This window comes from Ambystoma mexicanum, chromosome 10 (assembly GCF_040938575.1).
Source record: "Ambystoma mexicanum isolate Mex_15411 chromosome 10, UKY_AmexF1_1, whole genome shotgun sequence".
Lineage (NCBI taxonomy): Eukaryota > Metazoa > Chordata > Amphibia > Caudata > Ambystomatidae > Ambystoma > Ambystoma mexicanum.
Window position 1 is genome coordinate 1,119,056,705 of NC_090932.1, and position 25,790 is coordinate 1,119,082,494.

At 44.6% G+C, this 25,790-nt stretch overlaps 1 protein-coding gene across 3 annotated transcripts in view; it reads left to right on the forward strand.

The window, feature by feature from the left end:
- Positions 1–25,790, forward strand: part of NUDCD3 (NudC domain containing 3) — a 410,872-nt gene that overhangs the window by 193,803 nt on the left and 191,279 nt on the right. For all 3 annotated transcript variants that reach the window (XM_069618975.1, XM_069618977.1, XM_069618976.1), the window contains exons 4-5: positions 22,836–22,968; positions 23,546–23,689. In XM_069618975.1, the coding sequence (XP_069475076.1) occupies positions 22,836–22,968; positions 23,546–23,689 (277 nt within the window). The remainder of the gene's footprint in view (positions 1–22,835; positions 22,969–23,545; positions 23,690–25,790) is intronic.

Sequence of the window (25,790 nt, forward strand, 5' to 3'; positions counted from 1 at the left end):
AATATGTTACCGGAATTTCTCTGCCATTTGCGATGAAGGATGCACTTACCCAGGTCATGCGTATGTTTCCGAACACCTGCATAATTTTTTATCGCGTTACCTAGACACAGATGTGGCTGCGTTGTTTATTTGTCCGGCAAATGGAGAAAGTGAGGTACATTGTGAAGAAGTCTGTTTGGGCCTTTTTAAGACATGTGGCCATGTCGTAATTCCGAAATGTAAATATTACGTTTCACAGCACAAACATTTTTTCCCACAAATGGCGTCCTCCTTACTGATCCTGCCATTCTTGTTTTTGTACGATGTATCCAAAAGGCCTTGCTTCGCTTCTTGGAAGTACAGCAAGAATGTTTGTACTAGATGTTGTGCACTTTAACGCTTCGAAATGCAAAGCAACACGAATATATATATATATATATATATATTTTTTTTTATAGCCAGCCCTTTCTACCCGATTCAACTGCAATGTTTTCCACAGAGGCACGCCTCCCATTATTTACCGCACAATCTGTGGAGCGTATATGCTGCGCGGCGGCCTACATCCGTTCATTGGCAATTCCATTTTTCATCTCTGAATCGAGTTGTTTTTTCTTTTCTTTTTTTAACTTTTTCCATTGGTTTGTTTTTATGTTCCTCTTCTAACCTACAACACTGAAGGGAAGGGCCGGTATGGAAGGGGCACCATCTACAGGTATAAGATGGGGCATATGTAGAGAGAGGAACATGTTGGGTGGCCCTCACTTCAGTAGGCGGCAGTCATTGTCATGCTCCCGGACTGACCCTTCTCAAGCACTTTGAAGTTGCCTCCCCCTGCAGAGTAGCGCGTCGCAGTACATGCACAATACGATGCCCTTTGCCAGGTAATGGTCTGCAGGGCTATGGTCTGCAAGGATTTTTACGGGATCCGCTGTCCTACAGGAGTGTACCTGTTGTTGGCAGGAGCAGATGTGGAGAATGTTGTAGAGGAAAGTAGCCTACTGCATTGTTGGAATGGCAGTACCCTGCTCACTGGTGCCTTGTGTTTCGATTTCAAGTGTTGTCACATGGAGTACGGACACTTCATGGTATGGCATTAGCCATAGGACCAGCATTCGTGGAGATGAGTACATTCTGCAATACACGAATGCTTTCAACAAGGAGAAACGCAGCTTCATTACGTGGAGCAGGAACATAATTATTCATCCAGCCCCATGCAGCCACATTACTTTTTAAACCACTACTAATATTCTTTGCAATCCGAAGAATCTGCTGTTCACGTAGTTATCTTTAAATGTACTTGGATGTGAGTAACTAAGCAGCACCAGCTTTGCCATTTTGCAGACTCACTAGAGACTGTCACACCTGCAGTTAAATCTTTTCTCTAGCTCTACGACCCGCACGCGAACCCTTGACAATTTCCGTCAAAGTGCTCAGTGCAGAGATGGTGAGTCTGTTTCACGGATCATGGAAAGGCAAGCAGCTCATCAATCAAATTAATGGGACATTTAACATGCCCACCGTACACTGGAGGATGGTGTTCCTTGTTTCCACTGGGAGCCAGGCTGGCTGCAGCCATAAATTGGTAGTTTTGCACAGCAAAATACATAAGTTGTATGGCTGCTTGAAATGTGGTAGCCTACCATATGAATCCTTAGAGTTGCCGACAGGGGCGGTGTTACCAGCACACAGAGGATGCACTAGGCATGTGCATAGCTGTGGAACGGACAGATGTCCGCTCCCACAACTAATTAAAAGTGCATGAGAAGATGCGGCCATACAGCTAGTACTGGAGTCCTACTGATACCTGCATTGTCATTGCACATACGCCGGCCCGGTGCAGTGTGCCTAGGAAACCTCCATCTTGCTTACCTGCAGCCATCTCGGACAGTACTGTGCACCACACACACGATGCAATGTTAACACAAAAAGAAAAACCACTTCTACACTCACCAACACTTAACATGTACATCTTTAATTTCTATAAGATACACAGACACTATTAGGAAAGGGAAGGGGTAGCCAAATGGACACATACACAGGGCAATTTGGGCTTCCAACAAGTTTGTCATGGGGGCAGCCAAGGATTCTATAAAAAAATTCTGCTAACGCCTGCTATGGTAAAGTTGCGTTCCTAAAAACCTATCAAATTCAGTGAAAAAACACTGTTAAAGGGACGTTACGGTTTTGCGCTAGTAAAAACCTTGCACCTTTTACAGAAAAAAACAATGGTAAAGGAACCTTATGGTTAATGTGCCCTATTAAAAACCTATGAAATTCACTTACAAATAATATTGTCAAAGGGACGTTATGGTTAAGTTGTGCTACAAAAAACCTATCACCTTTACCAAAAAAACTATGCTGAAGGAACGTTATGGTTAAAGTGCCCTACTTAAAACTTATGAAATTCACTGACAAAAAAAGTTGTTAAAGGGACGTTATGGTTAAGTTGCCCTAAGAAAAAACTACCAAATTCAATGCAAAAACTATTTCAATGGGACATTATAGTTACTTTGCACTAATAACCTATCCATATTAGGGTTACAAGTAAAACAGAAAAACCCTAGAAATTCGCCAGTTATGGTAAGCTAAGCAACCATAACTCGCGCCACCACTGTGCACTGCTAAAACTAACACCCATGACATGAAAGATGACATCACAAATCTTTGTCAGACTTCCCCAACCTATACCATAGTAGGGGGTGGGGGATCTGAAAAACAAACCGCTAAATCACCCCTTGTTTATTTTAACCAAAAGTGTGGGTGAAATCATAATTGCCATATGTGTTTGTACCAATCTTAAAACCCTACTGCTAGCCTTTTAAGCCCGCAGGAAAATCAAAATTGCACAGCACTACATTAATAATTGTTTTGGTTATTGTTCAGTTTAATCATTTCTCAAAGTGAAATTGGTAGAAAGTAAACAATTGTGAATTGTTTTTTTTTCCTTAACTAATTTGTATAATTGATTTGTGTAACTAGAAGTTAATGATGAGCCACAAAGAAGGTGGCATGTGTAGTTCTGTGATTTCTATTACTTTTAATATAAATAAATACAAATATATTTCCTGTTCACCAGCCTGGTTCTTGGCTCATTGGTAGCTCAGGGGGCGGGATCCAAGGGGCATGAAGTAGGGCTGAATAAAAGAATCTGTTAAACAGTTTGTTGCATGACACCTTGAGTGGCGAGGGAAGGAACTTCCCGTGTTGATGGTGGCCTCTCAATAAACCATTACACTTGAGCTACTAAGAGTTCAAACTTACTTACTCTTCTGTCGTTTGCGTTAGCACTAATTCGACGCCTGTTTCCCCAGAACATTTAGATGGCTGATCTGGCTTCCGAACAAAATGTTCTGTCAGACGACAGGCTTCATCCTACACCGTGATTCGGCCTACATGGTAGGGAGAGTGGGGGACTTCTTTTTTAAAGAATGCATACCCCCATTTCCTGCTCCTACTATCTTTGTCCTACTGCCTATGTGTCCGCCATCAACTATGGAGCACACCCCTTTTAAGTTCTGTCCCAAGTGCAACAGAGAATTCCTGTGTGTCGACAGAGTTTGTAACCACAGCCTTTCAAATGACCACCTCAAATCTTGTTGCGTGGCGTGCAAGCTCTTTAGGGCCAAGACCCTAAAGAGTGCCGGACCAAATGGTGCTCGACATACGGCATGTCAGCAGAGTTGTAAACAGCCACCGGGATTTTGTAGTCTGACCACGAAGGCCAAGGCAGCCGAGACTCCGATTCTGAGGTGGAGTACACCAGCATGGAACAGTCTAATTTCCTGCATGCCTTTCCCCAGCCTTGACAAGTGGTTGCAGCGTGCTGCTATGAGGAAGGCCTCTGGCAACGCCAGCGTACATGCACATTTCCTCCTCTAAACACATTCCCCCCCAGCCGTCCCTCGACGGAGGGCCGCACGCTATCAGTTGGTGCCTCTCGGCCCACACCGACCTAACGCCAACCACACCCGCTGTGCTTTCCCCTATGCGCTTACAACAATGTGATCATGCCGACACTCCGGCGAAGGGCGCGTACAAACACTGTTCGACGGCTGCGGCGGAGATGCCAAAATAGCCCCTGAAAAAACACAAATTACATTCTCGCTCAGAAAAATATCACAAGGAGCCTTCTGCTCAGGCTAAACAGGCCTTTAGACACTGAGGATGAATCCTCACCTTTGTCCTCCGCTCTCAACTAAAAGCGTCCTAGGGAGAGTCCTGTGAACATCCCTGTCGCTGTTTATCCAGTAGAAGCACCTCCTGTTAATCCAGAGCTCACTCCAGAGCCACCAAAATCTATCGTGTCTTCTATCTCCTGGACCCATTCAATTTGAGGACACCATGGGTAAAATGTCATTCTTTGTGGACTGTGAGTAAGCTGCCCACTCCCTCAAGCTCTGCTGAGCACCCTCCCATTCCTCCTCTATTGTCGACAACACCCTCTCTCCCTGCCCCAGCCCTACCACCCAGGGAGCCTTCACAAGGATCTCTTTATGGGGACATGCAGTCCACACAAGATGATCAGGACATGTGGTGGATATTCACTGTGACCCCAGCCAACAGGGTGAAGGCACTTACTTTCAGGACCAGGACGATGCTTACCTCAACTTAGTCGACCCTGTTCACCCTTGTAATTTGTGAGTGGTCACTCTTCCCCTATTGCAGACCAATCTCTACACTGAGCTGCTTAAAAAAACAGCTCACCATTTTGGCATCAACACCGAAGAATCCAGTCACGCAGGGACCGACTTCGTTCCATGAGAAAAGGACTAGTCCATCAAGAAAAGGGTCTATCCATACCCATCTACCCCTTCACTGATTAGGGTGGTTAATCCACAGTTGAAAAATATCTTTCAGGCCCTCTCCTTCAGATCCCCTCTACATTTGGGACCACTTCAAGCCAGATTCTCTAGTGATCAACACTACAAGAAAGAGAGCTGGTGTTCCACTCTGAGGAACCTCCCAACCAAGAGTGCAGGAGACGTAATACGCAAGAAAAGTGTATCATAACCTCTGCTGCATACTTCAGCAGAATAGCAAAGGGCACCACCTTGCTTGCAGTACCCAGGCGATGAGGTCTCACAGCATCTGGACTCCATACCGGAACCAGCTCGTTCCCACCTTCTTAAAATCACTACTAAGGGTAAACGAGTCACTCAAAACATTCAGAAAAATGTCTTGGTTTCCACAGCTACCTCCAGGAAGGGCCATTACAGAGGGTACTCTCCTGAAAAGACATTCTTGGCTTAGAGACTCAGTATTTAAGCCAGAAACACAGGCAGCGTTGATTAACATGTCCATCGAGGAGGGTCTGCTCTTTGGAAAAGCTGTTGATCATCTAGAGACCGCAAAAAAGGAACATGAAACAATCAAGGCCCTTGGTCAAATTTCCAACAATCCCTTCGTCCAGAGGGGAGCGTTCAACACACGCCATAACTTTCAGGTGCAAGGGAAACGAGGCCAAGCCCAGAGCAAGCACCAATGGTCCCTACTTTTACAGCCTGCATGTGTAGACGTACTACCAGTACCAGTAGCGAGATTTTCGCCACGGGAAAGGACGAGGCAGAGCTGCAGCCTCTAGGGGCACAGCAACCCCTGCCTCCAAATGACGGACCAATCTACGTTCCCTCCCATGCGTCCCTAGTCGGGGGTTGCATAATACTTTTCGCCCGGCAATGGGAGGGAATAACGTCAGACAGCTGGGTACTCGACACTGTGGCCAAAGTGGAGTCCTCGAAACACCTCTCCACATCCACATTGAATAGGAAGAATGTCCTCAGAACACCTCAACATCCTGCAGGGGGAGATTGAAATTCTAATTGAAAAGGGAGCAATTTAAATGGTACCACTCCTGGAACAAAATCAAGGTATTTATTCAATATACTTCCTTGTTCCAAAGAAAGCTCCAACAATGCGCCCAGTGCTGGACCTGCGCCCTGCAAATACGTATGCCAAACCCCAAAAATTCAATATGACAACGCTGCCGGGAGTCATCCCACTATTGAAAATAGGGGATTACATGGCAACATTGGACATGAAAGATGCTTACTTTCATATGTCAATGTTGCCAGTGCACAAAAAATGCTGCAGCTTCAAATTGGGAAGCGAGCACTACCAATTCAAGGTGCTACCATTCGGCATTGTATCAGACCTCAGGGTATTCACGAAGATCCAGGCAGTGGTGGCTGCACACTTGCGAAGGCAGTCCATTAAAGTCTACCCTCATGTAAATGACTGGCTTATTACCGTGGACTCTACCCAGAGGTACCTTCAAAACAAGCAGCAAACAATCAATCTGCTGTTTCAATTAGAATTCTCCATAAATGAAAAGAAGTCAAGTCTAGTGGCCAGCCAAGTAGAGCAATTTCTGGGGGCACTAATCAAAACAGACGTCGGTCTAGTCTACCCCTCCGAAGAGAGGGTCCACAACATGCTGTTGCAAACACCTCAGTACATAGCCAGTCATCTGGTGACGGTACAAAAGGCAATTCGCCTGCTGGAAATGACTTCCTGCATCTTCCTAGTGCCTCACACCAGGCGTGCATGCGTCCAATGCAAAAGTGGCTAGCGAAACAATGGTCACAAGCAAGCAAGCTGGTTGTGGGACGATCTAGTGGTGGTTTAGCAACCTCTGGTTCAATCGCTATAGTGGTGGAATAAGGACAGTCTGCTAAAGAGACAGCCTTTCCACACACCACACTCGAAACAGATGCATCTATGACTGGGTGGGGTACTCACTTCCTGCATCACACTGCTCACAGCCTGTGGACACAGGCGCTAGCCAGGAAGCACACCAACCTTCTGTAACTACTAGTGATTCTCAAAGCACTTCAAGCCTTCAAGATTCGGCTAGCACACAAAACAGTTCTAGTCCTTACGGCCAATACCACGGCCATGTTTTCTGTAAACCAGCAAGGGGGTACACATTCTACATGGCTGTCCAAACTAGCCCATAACATCTGGCGGCGAGCACTGCATCACATGTTCCTAGTGGTACAAAATGTTCCAGGAAACTCAATTCTCTGGCAGACCTACTAAGCATAGTACAATGCTACCCTTAGAACATGAATGGTGACTAAACACAGATGTGCTAAACAACATCTTTTTAAACTGGGGGTTCGCAGAGATAGACCTTTTCGCAACCCTGAAAAACACGCGATGCCAAGATTAGGCGTCCAGGTTTCCCCAGAAAGGCTCCAAGGGGAACACACTTCTGATCAATTGGTGAGGGAAATTTCTGTACGCTTTTCCCCCTACACTTCTCCACATAATAGTCCACAAGCTACACCGGGAACGAGTAACACTGATCCTAATAGCTCCAATGTGGGCCCGCTAGACCTGGTTCTCACACAATGATGTCCCTGTATCCCCCCATGAGACTACCCTGCACGGACAACCTGTTGACCCAGGATCACGGAACAACGCTGCACCCATGCCCTCAGAAGCTAAACTTAGCAACTTGGCTCCTGAGGTCATAGAATTTTCTCACCTTAACCTAGACCTAAGGTGCATGGAAATACTCAAGGAACCACGCACGCCTAACACAAGGCACTGCTATTTTAACGAATGGAATGCTTTGTGTTATGGTCTCAATCCAACCGACTGTTCCGACCAATATAGTCAACTACCTGCTCTACCCACTTGACTCAGGATTAGTCTTTAACTCACTCAAAGTACACCTAGCGGCTCTCTCTGCTTACAGCACGTCTCAGAATAACATTGTGTGGTGGAAGGTGCCCGTAGTTGAGGCTTTCATGGAGGGTGTCAAAAACCTGTACCCTCCCATCTCTAATCCTACTCCTGGCTGGGACCTCAATGTCGTACTCGCAAGGCTCCTGGGGGGGGGGGGGAGGGGGCCTTCGAGCCTATGCACAAGACCAGCCTTAAACATCTGACATACTAGATGGCCTTCCTCATAGCCTTTACCTCTATGAGAATGGTTAGCAAACTACAAGCTCTGTCAGTACAAGAGCCCTTCGTATTTATACACAAGGACAAGGTGGTGCTACGCACACATCCTCGCTTCTCACCTAAATTCACATCAAAATTCCATGTCAATCAAACTATCAAGCCTTCTGCGTTTTTCCAAAACCCAACAAACGCAGCAGAAAGAAGTCTACATACGCTGGATGTACGCAGAGCTTTCATGTTCTACCTTTAAAAGACAGTCGATCAGGAGAACAGATTGTTTCTTTGCATCTGTAGCCGCTGGAAGACAAGGGGTCTCTATCTCTAAAGCAGCGATTTCTAAATGCATTGACAACTGCATCCAACTGTTACTCTCTTACCAAGAGAACATTGCCCTTTAAGCCCAGAACACTCTAGGCCCTGTGGCAACATTATCCTTCGTAGCAAACGTGCCTCTAGATGACATTTGCAAGGCTGCCACTTGGAGCTCTGTACACACCTTCACCCAACATTACTGTCTGGACACACAATCTAGGTGTTCTAGGGGTGATACACAGGTGGGACAGGCGGTGCTGAGCCATCTCTTTGCAGCGCTACCTTCTAATAACCCACCTCCTTCTGCTAGTACTGCTCGCTAATCTATGCAGAGCATGTGATTCTAAGCAGATCCACAAGCCTCAGAAGAAATACATTACTCGGTGTAATTGTATTTTATTTTTGATGCTTGTATCTGCTTAGATTAATTGCCTCTTGGAGTAGAAGGTGCTTGGGAGAAAAGTATAGATCGTTCACACCTCATGGCCTCTACCTACACTTCACGCTTACAACTTACACTCACTCTTGTCAAAAACAAATAATCTGAGGTACCTCGATGCTTGAGGGATCATGGGTACATGGTACGTCACACTAGGGATAGTATTACAGTCACGCCCTGTCAACGTCCCTTTCTAATATATAAAACCTAATCTGCAATACTCTGCAGCTTCCACTAGATGGCGGCCTATGCAGAGCATGTGAATTAAGCAGATACAAGCACCAGAAATAAGATTACAGTGAGCAATGTATCATATATAGGAAAATCCATTTGAGCCAAGTCAGACTCCACCGCGCCCCATAATAACTTTTTTGGTGTTTTATAATTTGTATATTTGTGACTAGCATAGGTAACATTCAACTAAGTGCTGCAAACTAAAGAGGAGTAATATAAACATTGACAAAATCACATTTTTAAGTGTGACTTGAGGAAATGGTGGAGTCAGGGATGGACGAGAGGGCAGAGGGAGCCCCCACTTTAGCAAGTAATTGCTGGCTTTGATTGTTATGGGCAGTGGGTTCCAGTGGAGCAGGGCAAGTAGAGAGAAGGAGCGAAAGCGAGAGTAGGCACAGGGAGGGTATGGAATGATGAGGTTTAGTGCATAAGAGGAACGAAGGTGACGAGCTGGTAAACAAACTGAGATACAATCCGACATGTACTGAGGATCAAGATCTTTGATAGCTTTTTTTTAAAAAATTTTTTATTCAAACCGTTGTTTATAGTTTGTTGAACAAACTTTTACAATACACATATTTCATTTTCAATTTTCATGAGATTTTTACATGGAAATGATTTCAATTTGAAATAAAACTTCAGTTTTTCTGATACTGCACAGTACAAAATAAAAAGGACACTTTCAAAACATCCCAGTATAAAAAATGTATGCAATGTACAGATAACAGTTCCCCATTCTTGCCCCTGCGGTTTTGATTAACCAAGGAAGCCCCATACATTTGAGCACGTTGTTAATTTTCAGTTTTACAACAGGTTGAAATTTTTGCCCTTGGAGTACTGGGATCAAATGCTTTTCAATTATTTCCCTTGAATCACTTACTTGTATTACTTTATATTTTTCTAATTCGGCATTCACTAAAGTTAGAAAACGAGTGAGCCGTAAAATAGCTTTCGTTTTAGAGCCCCACATACAAGCCATCCATAACCATTCCCTACTTTCGACAGATTCATTCACATGTTGGTTTTTAAATATTTCATTACGTTGCACTTCGAAATAAGTGCAATAAATGATCTAATGCTTTAGTGTTTCATGGGAATCGGGCTTTTTACAGAATCTGCGAGTATCCCCACACCTGGTTTCTTTTGATTTTCTCCAATATATTGTCCTCTTTAGAGTTGGCAATTGGTTAAGTTTGAACCTTAGATACAAGTCCCTGGCTATAGGGCAAGAAAATTGCTGAAGATATTGTTTGCATGGGGATCGAACTGTAACAAATTTAGTGGCTTCCTTGTAAGACTTGAATTCCTCCATAGCACTTAAGGTTTTACACCAGTCATGAGCAAATAGACGGATCTTGACATGTGCTAGGCGAAATTCAAGATCGGAAGGCGTTAATTCTATCTCATCCAAAAGAGCTACCATTTGTCTATGATATTTTTCAATGGAAGGAGGATTAAGGTTAGTGTTCATCCTCCCCAGATCTTCATATAGCGAGTTTTGGAGTGCATAGAGCATTTTTGCAAAATTTGAAAGCTGTCGCCAGTTGTAACGAGCAGACAATATCAGTCCCAATTCCTGTCTTAAAACCGCATTTGGGAGTGAATTGGCTAGTCGCAACACACCCATCCAAATGCAGCCCTGTAATTGGTCCAAAAAAGGAATTCTATTAGCCAAGCACATGTCGAGCGCATAAAGTAAAATTGTCTCTACTTTAAGGATGTAAAATTCGCGTAATGGAAGCAGTGAGAACTTGCAGTACTTGACTAAAATCATGCGCATTTGAGTTGATAAAGTTTTTGCTTTTAGGTTTAATGTATTCGTCCACATTGCTATTGCGTTTGAATCAGATATTAAATAACCTAAGTAACTAATTGTGAAGGTTCGTGGAATGGAAATTAAGCCAATAGTCCAGATCCTTGAGCAGATCCGTTTCTTTAAGTTGTTAAATAGAAAGATGTTTGATTTGGCTGCATTGAACTGCAAATTATGAGATAAGCAATATTCCGCAAAAAGTGATAGCTTCGTTTGCAGTCCTGATGGAGTTCGATCGAAGATGACAATATCGTCGGCAAATGCTAGCCACTGGATTTTAAGGTGCCTAGTCGGGCTGGATAACTGATTTGTTGCAACCATATATCATTGCTGGTACACAGATGTAGATTAAACAGGGTGGCAGCCAAGTTGCAACCCTGTTTGACCCCTAAAGCAATCTCAATTGGTCCCGTGGTCACTCCAGCCTGATTGACTCTGATAAAACACACAGTGTTTGTGTGCAGTTTGGCAATTAGATATGGAAAATGGTCTGGTATGCCCAATGCCCGCATTTATTTCCAAAGCAAGCCACGCACAACACAATAAAAGGCAGCAGATAAATCCACTGAAGCCATATATATTGGCCCTGTGTCTGGAGTCTTCGATTTGGCAAGTAAGTGTGCCATAATCGTAGCATTAAGGGAAGTTCCCATCCGTGCTCTGAAACCGACCTGAAAGCGAGATAAGGTGTTGTTGATTTTCAAAAATAATTGGAGTTCCCGTAAAATTAAGATGGCAAAAACTTTGGCAGACGCATCTATCAATGCGATAGGCCGATAATTGGCGGGATTACTTCTTTCCCCTTTTTGTAGATGGGCACAATGATAGAGCCCAACCATGAAGATGGGATTACTAAGGATGAAAGCACACTATCAAATTGGGGTTTCAATACTTTAGCCCAAAGTAATGGCTGACGTTTCAGAACACAGGGATGAATCCCGTCCGGGCCCGCTGCCTTTGAGTAATTAAGAGCATTGATGGCACACTCAATGTCTTGGAGGGACCATGGGATTTTTGGCGATTGCGGAGTCGGTGGCATAATTGCAAAGCATGGTGGAACCGCAAATTTGTTCTCATAAAAGTTCGCCCATGTAGCGGCAGTTATTGTAGACGCCTGATTCTTATCCAGTCTGCCGGCATCTGACCTCAGAATTGCCCATGTTGATCTTCGATCATTACGACATAATGAATTAATTATCTTTAGGTTATCGAGAATGTGTGTCTGCCGTTTAATATTTTTGCATTTATTGCGATATGTAGTGTGAATCGTTGTTTTTAACTTATAGTATTCATCTAGTGTATAGCAGATATATATATTTTTTTAATCTTACGCAGGGCTGCATTTTTTATTAGTTTGGCTAGAAGGAGTTCAGGACAGCCATTTAATTTATTTAGTGCATTAGGCTTGTTTGTTTCGTGTTGGATCCTAGCCATTGTATGCGTTAACATTTGCAAGTAGTTAGTTGGATCTTTGTCAATTGATTGAGATTTTCCAGGGCTGTCCTGGAGTCCCTCAAGCCATTTGTCAATGCAACCATTAATTATGTCACATAGACGGTTGTTCCATCTTATTGAAAGATGTGGTCTGTCAGTTTCTAAGAATCCCTGATTTAGATCCTGGTGGGCTAAGACAGTAACGTTCATGTGTATGGTCAGCGAAATCAGCAAATGGTCGCTAAATTCAAGATCCGTAGTTAAGATGTCAGTAGAACACTCTTGCAAGTTCGCAGAGGTAGCAAAGTGGTCTATACGGGATCTATATGGGCCCCTTTTCCGGGTGTAATCTAAACCAGAATATTGGTTAGGAAGAAATGTTAAGTCCCATTGTTCTAAATGGCGATTCCACATAGCTCCCCTGTCGTATGAGGATAGGGGAAACTCATTGGGCATGTTATTAGAAGGTTGCATCCAACATTCCACGTTATAATCGCCGCTGATAATTATCCGGCATGCAGCATATTTAGTGAGTACTTTATCCAGTAGTGCATCCAAGTGATCAAAAGCACTGTTGATTTTGAGACGATTAGGATTGTGATATAAGGATGCACATAGAAAGTATTCCACTGAGGGGAGTTGGAAAGCTATGACAACCGCTACGAACAATGGAGATTGATATATTTCGTGGGTGGTGAAATGCAAATTGGTATTTATAGCAATTCCACCATGCGGACGTCCAGTTGGGCCGCGCTCAGCCGGTTTTTGAAAGATTAGGAAGCCAGGCAATGTGATGTGATGCATAGCCATAGTCTCTTGACAAAGTAATATGTCGTAATTTGAGACATCATGCTTCATGTTGACCCAGGAGAAAAGATTTGTGTAACCGCAAGAGTTCCATGAAGCTATAGAGAACTTGAGGATTTTTTTAAGTGGGAGTGTTATCCATTGCGGGGTTTAATGTGGAGGCCAAGGAAGATGGCCATGACCAATCCTTGCTGGCGTTTGAAAGGGCAACCAATTGGGTAATGACTTCTGGATGGATCCCGCCATGACCTTTTGGGGAAACTGCAATTTTTGGTGTTGGAGCAGATTGTCCGAGTGGTGTTTCGTTAAAGGCTATGGCCTCATCAAGAATTTCAAATGGTATCGGCAGAAGGCCGATCGTTTGCAGTTCGCTCCTATGTTGCCATATCAAATCGGAAATAATGGTGGTTTGGACTTTGCATACCATCCTGTAATTTTGTGTTTGAGGAAGCGTAATCCATTCAATATTGTCTGAATGGAGTGTCCTGAGTGCTGGAATTTGTCTAAAGGTCTTCAATAGGGCAGAACGATTTATACGTTTATTGCCATAAATGTTCGGATCGGATTCCTAACCGAGTGTGGTAGGAGTGGATAAATTGGCTTTGTTTGTGGGCTTTGAAAATTCTGCACATTCAAACGGCATCTTTGCAGATAGCTGGCCTTCCATTTGATACCCATTCTGTGTGTTCATGTAATCAATTTGGTCAGGGTTGTTGTCCCTTATTGAAAGTAGGTTGTTTTGTGGGAAGCCACTAATTTCATTGGGCTGCGTCATTGGTGTTTGTGTCCCATCCCGAAGGACGGGAGATTGTTGAGGTGCATTCCCAGCCTGTACTACTTTAGTCGCAATGGCCTTAAAGAAAGCTGATAACCGAGTTTAAGCAGTGATCAGTGTTTTATCATTGTGCACAGGAGGTCCACAAAAGCTGGGCCCTTTTAGTTCTTTCTGAGATTTCAAATTCATTTTTACTTTTTGTTTTGTGGATTTCAGTCACGTGTCTATGCTTTCAGAGGCAGGCTGGGAAGCTTTTTTTTGCAGCATTGGGGAATGGAGATGACAACGTAACTAGTTCATTGCCCACTGACTGTTTTGGGGCCTGTGTAATGCTGTCATTTCATATAGAGTCCGAAATTTTATTTTTTGTTGTCATTTTTCCTTTTTTTGTTTGTTTTTGAGTTAGGTGGTTTTGCCACAGGAGGAAGCAGCTGCCTCTCCTCTTTCCTCTTTAAAGCTCTGAGAAAGAGGCGCTTTTCTTTGCGAGAAGTAAAGAATTGGCCAGCACCAGCTGCATCTTCAGTGTTAACCTTAACTTTACCATCTGGGACCGTTGTTTCACACCTAGACTCTGAGAAGAGGTTAGTAAGGGCAGATGGACTATCTGGATGGAAGATTATATCAACCTGCAAGTCCTCTTGATCCACTTCACACTCAATTTGACAGTCCATAGGATTTTTTTGTACAAAGAACAATATCTCATCAATCTTCTCTGTGTTTCTATTGACCATTTGGCATAGCTGGGCATGATTAAATATGTGATGGTGGAAAGGAGCCGGAGGAGCAGCAACCGTTTGGGCAAAAGATTGCGCAAATGAATAGGTGTTCGGCTGGGTTGAAGGCAACATGGCAGACGCCGCTGCTTGTTCATTCAGTTGGGTTTGAGTAGCAATATTTACGCATTCCACCTTTTCTGATTTTTTTGTATGTGCAGGACCTCGCCCGCCAGTCGAAGGGTTTGTGCCTTCCAGGCGGATTGAGTCCGCAAAAATGAAGCCCTCCAGTTTACTAAGTTTGAATAGTATTTGATTCATTGACGACTAGCAGTCCCTAAGTTCATAATGCGTGTATTCGTGACCTTTGTCGAGTAAATTCAGAATACAAGTTAGAACTGGATATGAAGCCTCTAAGGACTGGAGGCCGTCTGAGGGATCCAGCAGGTCAAAACCCAGAGGGCGAAAAGGGGGCCTAAAAGATGGAGATGAGGCAGCCACAGCTGACAAGGGAGTTGCATCTGTTTTGGACGGCAAGGGCAGATCTTTGGGCAAATCCGTTGTCATTGGAGGATTGGTGAGCGTGATTGAGCTAGATGAAATGTTAGAAATATCTAGCGTCGCTCTTTCATTACAGTACAAGTGAACATCAGCTCTTTTGCAGCTGGGCAAAGTAACCGGGGGGGAGGGCCCATCTGACAGGCGAACCTGTTTTTCCAGGGCCGCAAGAACTGCCGGGGCAAGAATGGAGTTGTCAGAGGGCGAGGTGTTCAGTGGGTCATTAGTTCCCTCCCCCATAGATGAAGGCTCGTCCATTCGCATACTCAGGAAACTCTTCCTGGATGAGGCCGGGCGGGCTAAACCCCCTCCCTTTGGAGCAATTAACTGTTTTGGCAAAGGTGCACTGATAATTCAGCTTGTGCATATGCAAAAGCCACTTTGTGGCAAATTATATCATTTGCCGCAACCACATTCAGTGCGGATGGAATGCTTTCTGTGCAGTGCGGTGTCTAGATATTTACTATCAACAATTGGAGAAAGATTAGAGGAGACTACCCTTTTTTTATTTTTAGAATTTTTGTTTTTTGGCACAATTTTTGCAGGGGGGGCAACCGCTGCTTAAGGAGTAAACCATAAGGACTGTGCCATACAGCGCCGATGCCCTTCAAAATTCATTAGACTTTAGCGAGGCACCTTTGTTAGATAGAAAGTTATTTTCAAAATAGAGAGGAGCACAAGAACATTGCAATGTAAAATGCATCCATAGTTAAAAGGTTACCATATGTCAACTATGGTTGCAGAGAATGTAGGCCCTTTGGAGCAACCAGCACCACCGTGAACAGTCAACAGTACTTCTATGTACTTCCACGGTGCGCGCGGGTGCACTGAATGCTTGTGCTTTATGCAGGCCAGAGGCGTAGCCAAAACGGGGGACCGAGAAGCGTCACAGGGACACACCTTCAAGAAAGAAGAAAAAAATGATTAAGACAATGCGACCTACGTTTAGTGTTTGCAACGTACATAGGTGACGAGGCAGGGGGACGTGTATTATCCCATAAAGGGGCGGAGCCCGTTCCGTGAACACAACGTGGAAACAATTGGTCAGTCCCCAAGCACAACGTGAAAACCACAACGTTGCACGCCTCTCACATAGTCAAAGTCGTGCCTTTTGCAATCAGCAATCAATCACCTTCTTTTCCTCACGTTAGAGTCAGGCGGCGTATGCCGCTTTCAAAGACTTCCTGCCGTGTCCAGATGCACGCGTAGATACAAGCTGATGGATAGTCCTTTACTCGAGTCGCGAAGCACTTCCAAGTAGGCGTCCAGCAGCACCCGGCGCCAGTCAACAGTACTTCTATGTACTTCCACGGTGTCTTTGATAGCTTTGTAGACTAGGAGATACAACTTGGGTAGGTTATGAGGGTAGGAAAGTTGAGGAATTTGTCTAGAGGGAGGACAGAGTAGATGTCAAGGAGAAAGGCTTGAACAGTAGTCAAGTTTTCTGAGCATCGAGAGTGGAGCATAATTTTTGCAGCGTGGTGTGACGAATCTAGCAATGTCGTTACTCCTTTCCCAGGGAAAGTCTCATGTGGCGAGGGAAAGGCAAAAGCTACCTGATCTTGACGTTGTGTGGCTAGCCGAGGGAGGACCACATGAGGGGAGACCACCCTAATGGGACTGGGTTAGACTTGCTAGGTCAAACATGGATCGCCCTCTTTCATTAAGACCTAACAACACTCCTTCACCTCCCCATTCTTGTACGGCATGTTATAGGGTGGATAAAGAATCTCAGTTGTTTACTTGTCATCAACCTTCTATGCTTACCTCCCCTTTTAATGCTGAGACGAGAAAGAGAGATGGAGGAATTAAGATCACTAGAAGCGGCAAGCGTGCACTGCGTTCTAGTCGTTAGAGGATGTTAACAAGTGCTAGGACTTGCGTACATCCCCCTCCTTTCAATAACACTGAGACGAGGAAGAGGAATGGTATGATGACGATCACTAAACACAGCAAACCAACGTTGCGTTCTAGTCGTTGGAAGATGGTGTCAGGACATTCAAATATGGAACACATGAACAGGATGAGAGAGTTGACCCTCCCGATGCTGGTTGGGACACGGGAGGAAAGCGAGCAGGAGACCTGAGTGAAGAAGCTGGCGAGGACGACATCCAAGGAAGTCAGGTGGAAGAGTGTTTGCCGCACTGCCATCCCGAGCAGCAGAAGCTGCCGAAAGAAAGAGGCAGCCAGGCGGGGGGACCTAGAAGCCGATGAGACGAGCTCCCAGCAGCCGAAGGACAACGGAGGAACCAGTGAGATGCGAGGGACGCTGAAGCTGCCACAGAAGACTGGTAAGCCCAGAGGAGATTGGGATACCGGGGCGCTTCAGTGCGGTTGCCACGTGCCATTAGTAAAGAGCAAAAACCCACACAAGGGAGCTGGGACATTTACACAGTTGGAGAAGGGTTGGTGGTCCGATACATGAAAAATATACAGTAGTTAGTAAGAAAAGGTGGTGTACCCCTGTAAGAGTCATAAAGACTTTTAAGGCAGAGCATATAACTTACAGAGACACTCTCAGTCAGGCTTTGGATTAAGTATGGCTGAGGGGAAACGGGGGTAAAAAACCAAGGAATCCAGCAAATGTCCGGCAGAAGAAGTCAAAAAATATAATACTGCCCTAACTGGTCCACAAACCGAAATACAGACACAAGCAATGGGGCACCCGCCCACTAGGTAATTGCGGAAGATGCTTCCCCCAGCAGAAGAGACCACAAATTGCTGCAGAGCAGCCAAACTGTAAAGAAATTCAAAGATAGCACTGCATGCTATGAATGCTTCTGAAATATTGTGGTTCTAACCTCAAAAAAAACTATTACTGGCGTTCAATAATAAGCAGTTAGAAAAGGGGAATTAAGACTACTGAACGCAATAACCAATCCTGGCCAGAGATGCAAGAGCAGTTGGGGAATAACCAATCAAAGTCGGCCTTCGAAAATACCCCACAGCCGAAATGTATAAAAAGGGCTGGGAAAGTTCATTCACTGTCTTGGACCTGGTCTCTGTCACTTCCCCCTACCTTGAAGGGAGACTGCTGCCTGATAATAGATGTTCACAACCAGGCCTGGGGAAGGGTTGTGAGAGTCCAACCTAGTAGATGAATGTGATCATTGGCACTTTTGTCTAGTCAAACGTTCTCAAGGTTTCGTAGGCGGTTCATTGAGCAAGGCAGTCTAGAGGAGATTGGGGGCTTGTGTGTATGTACATTTAACCACACTTGGATACAGTCCTGTAATAAAGTTCTAAACAGAAGTAAAAACACATACTATTTATTAGGCCTTAACAATCCACTAAGCAGGTAAAGCTCAAGAAAACCATATATTACTACACATATATACACAAGTAGTAATCTCACAAAATATCCACTACACTAAAACACAGTAAACACTGTTAATTTAAATAAAGCAATGAAACGGTGGCAAGTAAAGTGAAAAGAACAATGAATTGAAACATACATCACACATCCTGGCTTCTAAGTAAAAGGCGGGCACCTAACTTTATTCATCCTTTCCTATCTGGTAAGTAAGTCAATTTTCTCAACTAACTCAAGTCTGAAGGGGGGTGGGAACTATTAAATGTTCCTGCTGCACAAGCTCTGGCCAAGCCAACAGGTTGATAAGACATTAAGTTTAAAAGCACTTTTTAGACACCCTCAACCCCACCAAACTATGGCAGCCCTCAACCCCACCACACTTTGGGAGACCATGGAGGGGAACCTAGGCTAGAACTCCCCCGATAACAGCCAGGTAAGAAAAGAGTTCAGCGAGTGGACTTCCAACCCTGTGGCAGGGCACCAATAGACTACACCCCTTACTCTACTCTGATTTTCCAAGTACCCACCGCTGGGGTTCTCTGAAGCGCTGTGGCCACTTAGTTCTGCCATTTGTCTCATTGATGGAGATACATGGATCCTAAGCGCAATGGCTGACGTTTGTGTCTGTTTTGGGCCCTGCTATGCAGTGGTTCCGATCTTCTGTTCTGGCACAGCTCTGACAGATTTGCAGCTGGACAAGTCAGGTACCTCAGGACAACAGCCATGACAAATCCCACGATGAGGAGCGGCCCCCAGGACACAACAGAGGAAGTGCAGCAGTGAAGAAACCCTGGTAAACTTTCTGCATGCTTTGCCATGGCAGCAGTAAAGAATAGGTTCCAGGAAGGCCCCTCGTCGTGCAAGGGAGCAGCCATAACTTTGGGCCAGAGGTCACGGTCCTGCATAATCCAAAGTTTCATCTTAGGCTGTTGCAGCGGAGAGGCCTCGTCAGTGGATGGTCAGCCCACAGGATGGTCACAGGACAGTCCTGACATCCATAGACTGCATGCTTCTGGTGCAGGGCACAGGACAGATTGGTCCCACCAGTTCATGAGACAAAGAAATAGTCCGGAGTCTTCTCTGACCACAGGAGGAGAGCAGGCTTTCAGCAGGAGCCGGCCTAGGCAATGCTGGAAGTCCATAACAGCAGTCTTCTGGGTCTTGAATGCAGAATGTTCACCATTTTCTTTGCTCCAGTGGGCGACCTTGAGAAGGGCTGCAGGACTACAAAGGGCCAGAGCCCACCAATGGCAAGAATCTGCACAATTCCAACAGATGAAGGCTCCCACATCTGCTCAGCAACAGACACCCCTTGGCTGGATGTTTGATTTGAACAAGACCGTGCCAATCCCCATCTGTTCCAGGTCAGATACCCAGAGCACTTTGCCCGGGAGACCAAGCTGGACCCCACAAAAGTGCATACCCAATTGTAATGATGTACTGGACCACTCAGGTGCCTGAACAAAATCTTGTCTTTATTGACTAATTACTAAATAAAGCAGTAGAACTCAAAAGTATTTGGATAAAGTCTCCTAATTTTCACTTGGACAAAAGTAAATAAAAAAAGAAAATATATATAACTGCCAAAGTTCTTTAAGGTCTCTTCAAAGGGGATCCAGTATAGGGAGGAACTCTCTGGCTCTTGCTCCTCATAATCCTCGTAAGCCCAGCAGTGTTCAGGTGCTTTCTCATCAGAGTCCGGTCGATTCTGAAACAGTAGATACAAGAACACATCAGTCCGTTGTTGAAGTCTGCTTTAAATAGGGGCTAGTGGCTTGTTACCCAATCACTCTCAAGCATACAGTTTAGGTTACAAAAACCCCTCCAAGCCCACCCCTTCCTCTCTCAACGTGGCTACCCCTTGTCTCTTTGGTGTTAGCCACCATGCGTCCCTTCCCTCAGCGTGATCACTGCCAGGTATGCTAACATGACGCACTCTGTGGGAATTTAGGTTCGGTGTACGTGAAGTGCCTGATTTTAACTGGTTAATGGCATTATCTGATTCTGCTTTTGCAATCTCCCGTGTTCCCCTGCGACTCCCGTTGGTAAACGGCTCCCACTGGTCCTTGTGGCTCGTAAACTGGCGTCTCTGGGCAGCAGCCGTGGTTAGCTACTTTGCTTCTGCTTCTCGTGATTCTTTCCGTTCTGCTTCCCCATTCGTAAGGGCAGCGGCTGTGTTTGTCTGCCCTGTTCCAATTTAGCTGAAATCTTCCCGGGCCGCTTCCTTCCATTTCAACGTATCGGCCGTGTTTGGCTGTGGAACTCCTGGTGTTCTGCTTCCCCATTTGTAAGGGCAGCGGCTGTGTTTGTCTGCCCTGTTCCAATTTAGCTGAAATCTTCCCGGGCCGCTTCCTTCCATTTCAACGTATCGGACGTGTTTGGCTGTGGAACTCCTGGTGTTACGTCCATTGGGCTTTGTCGCGTTTGTTATGGCGTCCCCACCATTCACCCTTGTACAGGTCATGTTACCTTTCCATTGCGTCTAGTTCCCCAGGTTCATACTCCTTCTACCAATATAGTTGTTTCTACCCTGAGAGGGCAGGTGGAAGGCCAAAGGCCGGTCCTAACCCAAATGGAACAGCCATTTTGAGTATATGGTTTGAGTATATGGCACTCGAAATGGCATTATGTGGTTTTAAAAAAAGGGTGCACAAGAGTGTACCCGAAAAGTAAGAAAACTCTGTTCACTGCCCGCATAAAAGTAAAAAAGGCATACAAAGTACCCCTGTAGCACTCCACTGTAAGGTGGTGTGTGCTACAAGAAAACATGGACACTGCCTCCCTGCCCTGATAACCTTCTGAGCTGACCAGTGTCCCCAAAGGAAATGAGTTAAGTAGGTAAGTGAAGCTAGAAAATGCATTGCTTGCTGCCAAATTTAGGCAAGGGTTCAACAAATGGGAAATAAACTGGGGATTCTATTGATATCAATGGAAGGAAAGTCACAAAAAAGAAAAATCTTTCTTAACTGAAACCTTGGAGTGTTACTGACCAAGAGGAAGCAGAGGTTCCTTCCTCTGCACCCCTAAGAGAAGCGGAAGACTCTGCTTGGGAGAAGGCAGATATTTTGCTGGAACTGGTGAAGCAAACACTTGTGAAGGAAGGCTCTATGATTGGTGCAAGCCTAATGAAAAGGACACAAGATTCGTAAAAGTGTAACCTGGTAAAAGGACGCCAGGGGAATCCAGAGATTTATGATAGCTGGCAAAAAAGACATTGGGAGAATTCTAAAATGTGAAACCTTTGTGAAAAGGAGGCCAGAAGGCTACCGAGGGTTGACAGCGTAAACTGCTGGTGAGAGAGACACCAGCAACACCTTGAGAGTGGAGAACGAAACGCATTGAGAAGTAGTTTGGGAATGATGAAATCCTTTAGTACTGTGAGTACTTCTGGGACGAGACTAAGGCAATGCATTTTGGTGGGTTGTCTCGTAGTTTAGTGCTGAATATTATAGTGATCGGTTGTGGATCTTTCTTTTGGCTGGAACTTTGGACTCTGTGTTGCTTAGACAAAGAAGGTTAGCATAGGGGCTAAAAGGATTGCTTAAGATTAGATTTTGGAACATTTTGGCTTGCCACCTTATTTGAACATTTATTTGGGTATCTTTGGGTAACCCTGGAGGGACAAGAATTTATTATGAATAGGTTTCGATTTTGATTTATACACAACATTTGAGGTTGGGAACCCCTCGACTGCCACTACTTTGTGTTGACCCACCCCTGATATGTTTTCCATAGCTGTTCCTTTTTGGCTTTGTCATTTCTCCCACATTCTATAGGTGTTTTACCAACTACACCCTGATATTACCCTGAAATATAAAGGCTTAGTTTGACCATATCTTACGTGGCCTTCTTGTATCATTGATCGGATTCCCCACAGCAGTCGAGTGTGACCAAAGTCAGTGTGTCACTTAAATGTTAATTAGGTCACTTGGTTTGAAAATATTTTGACTGCATTAACCCGAACCTAAATCGGAAAAACAAGATCAACTCACAAGCAGATAGGATTGAGAAAGGGCAGAGGGGGCCAACCAGATCTCACTGAAGTATTTTCGATGTCTTGCATTTCAGACAATGTTGTCCACACTCCGGCCTCACTGACAACCTATGTCTATTGTTGCCTGAGCAGCGACCCTATTCGTATCCCACGGTTGTTATCTGCAACACTGGGTTAGTTCCAAGAGGAAATTACTATTTCCTTTGCTGTTATTCTGAAGCTTCTCGGACATTTCGACTGATGGGCTCCAGATGGAATGACTGAGATGCTGACCAGGTTACCCCCCCCTATATTACCTTGTACTGTAAGACATAATTGATTATTGTTCTACTATGGTATGCAGCTGGACATTATTTCACACCATCTGTGAGGTTCTGAAACTGCCCATAAAAGGATACAAATTGAAGGAATTCCCAATGTTGCTAGATTTCTGTGCTGTTCTCTGCATCCTTTGCAGAGCATCCACTTTGTTTTCTTTACAAATAGATAAAGTGCAAGTGTTGGGGTAAATGTAACACCACCCTTGTTTCTTTACAATCTTTTTGTGATTTAGAGAGCAGGAGCAATTCCAGAGGAACCCTGAGAGCTACAATGGAGCTGTGCGAGACAACTACACCTGGTCACAGGACTACAATGACCTGGAAATTAAAGTACCTGTGCCGAAGGAGGTCAAGAAAGGCAAACAGGTATGAAGTTCAATCTGATCATAGGATTGCACCCACCTATGTGTGCAGTCATCCGATTGATTTGTTTTTTTTATTCATGTGGCTCAAATGACAAGCTTTGGTCAAATTATGTACATCCTGACACACAGCACAAATACCCCACTAACCAACTCTGTCAAAGGACCCCAATCAGGCAATGCAACAATAGGTTTCATCCAATGTTCATCTCTACCAAAGAGGACCCCAATTAAGACCTGCAGTGCACACTCATTTTCCTTTACTTGGAGCCCCTTGCCATTATGCTAACCCACTTCAGTCCTGATCCGCGGCATTACCTACTATTCCCATATTGGCACCAATTTACAATCTGTGGCTTTTGCCTTTCCTGACTAGAAATTGGGGCACCCCTGCCATTGGCTGGCTGCCACCCCTGTCTGAGGCTTGTTGCCGATCCCACCAGGGGCTGGTTAGCAGCCCTGGCTTTGACTGGTTAGAGCTCCTGCTGGGAGCAGTTGGCATGTTTTACTGGGATGGCTGGGGTCTCTGACAGTGAGGGGCAGGTACTGTCAAATCTTTCAGAATATCTTGTCACCTGCAGGTATCGGTGGACCTGTGCAGCACCTCGATTCGCGTGGCAGTGAAAGAGGGCAGTTCGGAGCGTGTCCTCATGGAGGGGACCCTCACCCACAAAATCAACACAGAGACCTCACTTTGGAGTCTGGAGCCCGGGAAATGCATCCTGGTAAGTGACCCCCTAACACTATCCCAATCAATGGATGGCTTTTCTCATGTAACTGTCGACCTCTGGTTTTGTTACAGACAAAGGCCTGGTGGATTGCTTTCAGATTTCCTTATAGTCCAGACTAGTGTCTCTCTCATTGCTTTTGAGTTTAGCAAATCCTGCATCCTTCAATTTACACTTGGCTTTTGTCCACTTAACTCAAAACCATGGGTTGCTATATATCTTCCCTAGTCCCCTAAAAGAATGTAGGTATGGATGGTACACCTGAAGAAAATATCACAGCCAAGGTACACCAGCAGACAAGCCTACTAGTGAGATCATTTTCTATGTTGCATATTCCAAAGTGTTTTATGGCTTCATGCTGCATACTTCCATATGTGAAAAATAGAAGGTAAATGATGTTGTATTTGATTGTATGACCAGGGTCTGCAACCTGTGGTTTACCAGATGTTATGGGATATGACTCCCATTAACCCTTTCCCTTCAATATGTTTGGTAGGGCTGATGGAAGTTGTTGGCTAAACCATCTGGAGAACCAAAAGTTGCAGACCCATGTTATATACTATAAAACCATTCTCACAACATTTATGCCCCCAATATTCTTAGAGCGGAAATTGAGTTGTTTGAGACAATATGCTGTAGCCTACAGCCCCTGCTACTGCCAACCATACAACGCTAACTGGTTCAGTGTGTATATTAGTCAGTCTTGTGCTTTCCGCATTGGGGGGGGGTCAGTCAAACTGGGCTCTATGCCCACACGGTCTGGTTTTATTGTCCATACTCTTGCCCAGTAAACCATCTACACTACGCATCAAGAAAAGGGGTCCCATTTTTGTTGGCGTTCTGTCTTCATGATGTGGTCCCATGTAGTGTATTTCTTGTAGGCTGCCATCTGAGTCGTGAGGTCAGCCAACCATTTGCACATGTTTCCCTTCAAATGTTGCAGTTACTCAGAAGTGTACAGTCTGTGCCAAAACCAGTGCTGCCCTATCCTTCGGGATTTGCCTTTTCCCTTAATCATGCTTTAATCCCAGTCAGGTTATACCTGCATTCTTTTTGATGTCCTCTGAATTATTCAATTGATTTTGTCGAACACCTTCGGTGATGAATCTAGCGGCAATCTGGCACGCCCTCGGCATGTGTAGGGAAAAAAACTCTTACCTTCCAAACTTTCTCCTCCTAAAGGATGGATTCTTTATGTATACATTTGTTTAAGTACCAAATTGCAGGAAGAGTGAGGTATGTTATAAGATATCCTTTGTGTGTAGCCATCTCTAGGTCCCGTATGCCAATGGGCCAACATTGCCTTCCTTTTTTTTTCTTCTAAGAGGATCTCTTAGCGGCCCCCCAATTTGGTTTGCAGTTGGACCATGGATTTGTCTCTTTTGCCCACAGCTCTGCATATTCCTAAAATGTGCTGTTTTTTGTAGTCTAGTCAGCATCATCATATATTTATCCATAGCTGTATCTATTTTGTCTACTTCCCTAGATTTTAACATAAGAATGGAAAAGCATAGTTGTAGTTGTTGGTAATAGAGTTCTTTATTCGGTATACTGCATTTTTGTTTCATATCATCGGAATATCCAATCTTGTGTACAATGCTGGATCTTCTCTAACCCAATTTTTCCAGAATTTGTGGCAAACCACTATTAGGAAATTCATATTATTCCCAAGTGTAGCCTCATGGGAAAGCAGAAGGCTCAGATCTAGTATTCCAGCCATTCAGATGTCTATAGAGTGGGCCAGGATTTGGCTGTATGACAAGAGTTCTGTTTTTTGGTGTGTCCAGTCCGTAGCACTGATTGATCTCAGTAGAACATTCTCGCATTTCAACCATGTTGGACTCTGTGCTCCTTTTTTCTGAACTCTGGATAGCTGGCATGTCATTGTGACCCACAAATCAGACTTAGTTTGGTGCTCTTAGGTCTCCCTTAGTCGTTTCGATGCACAAGGTCAATAGTCAAAGCCTAGCTTTGTTTTCCTGGCATAAGAGATTTTACATTTTTTTAAAGTGGGCCCTTTGCATTGTGAGTTCCTCAAAATTGAATAGGTTTATAGTGCGCTGGCCATCTTTGATACTAATATTTAGCCCATGAGTGA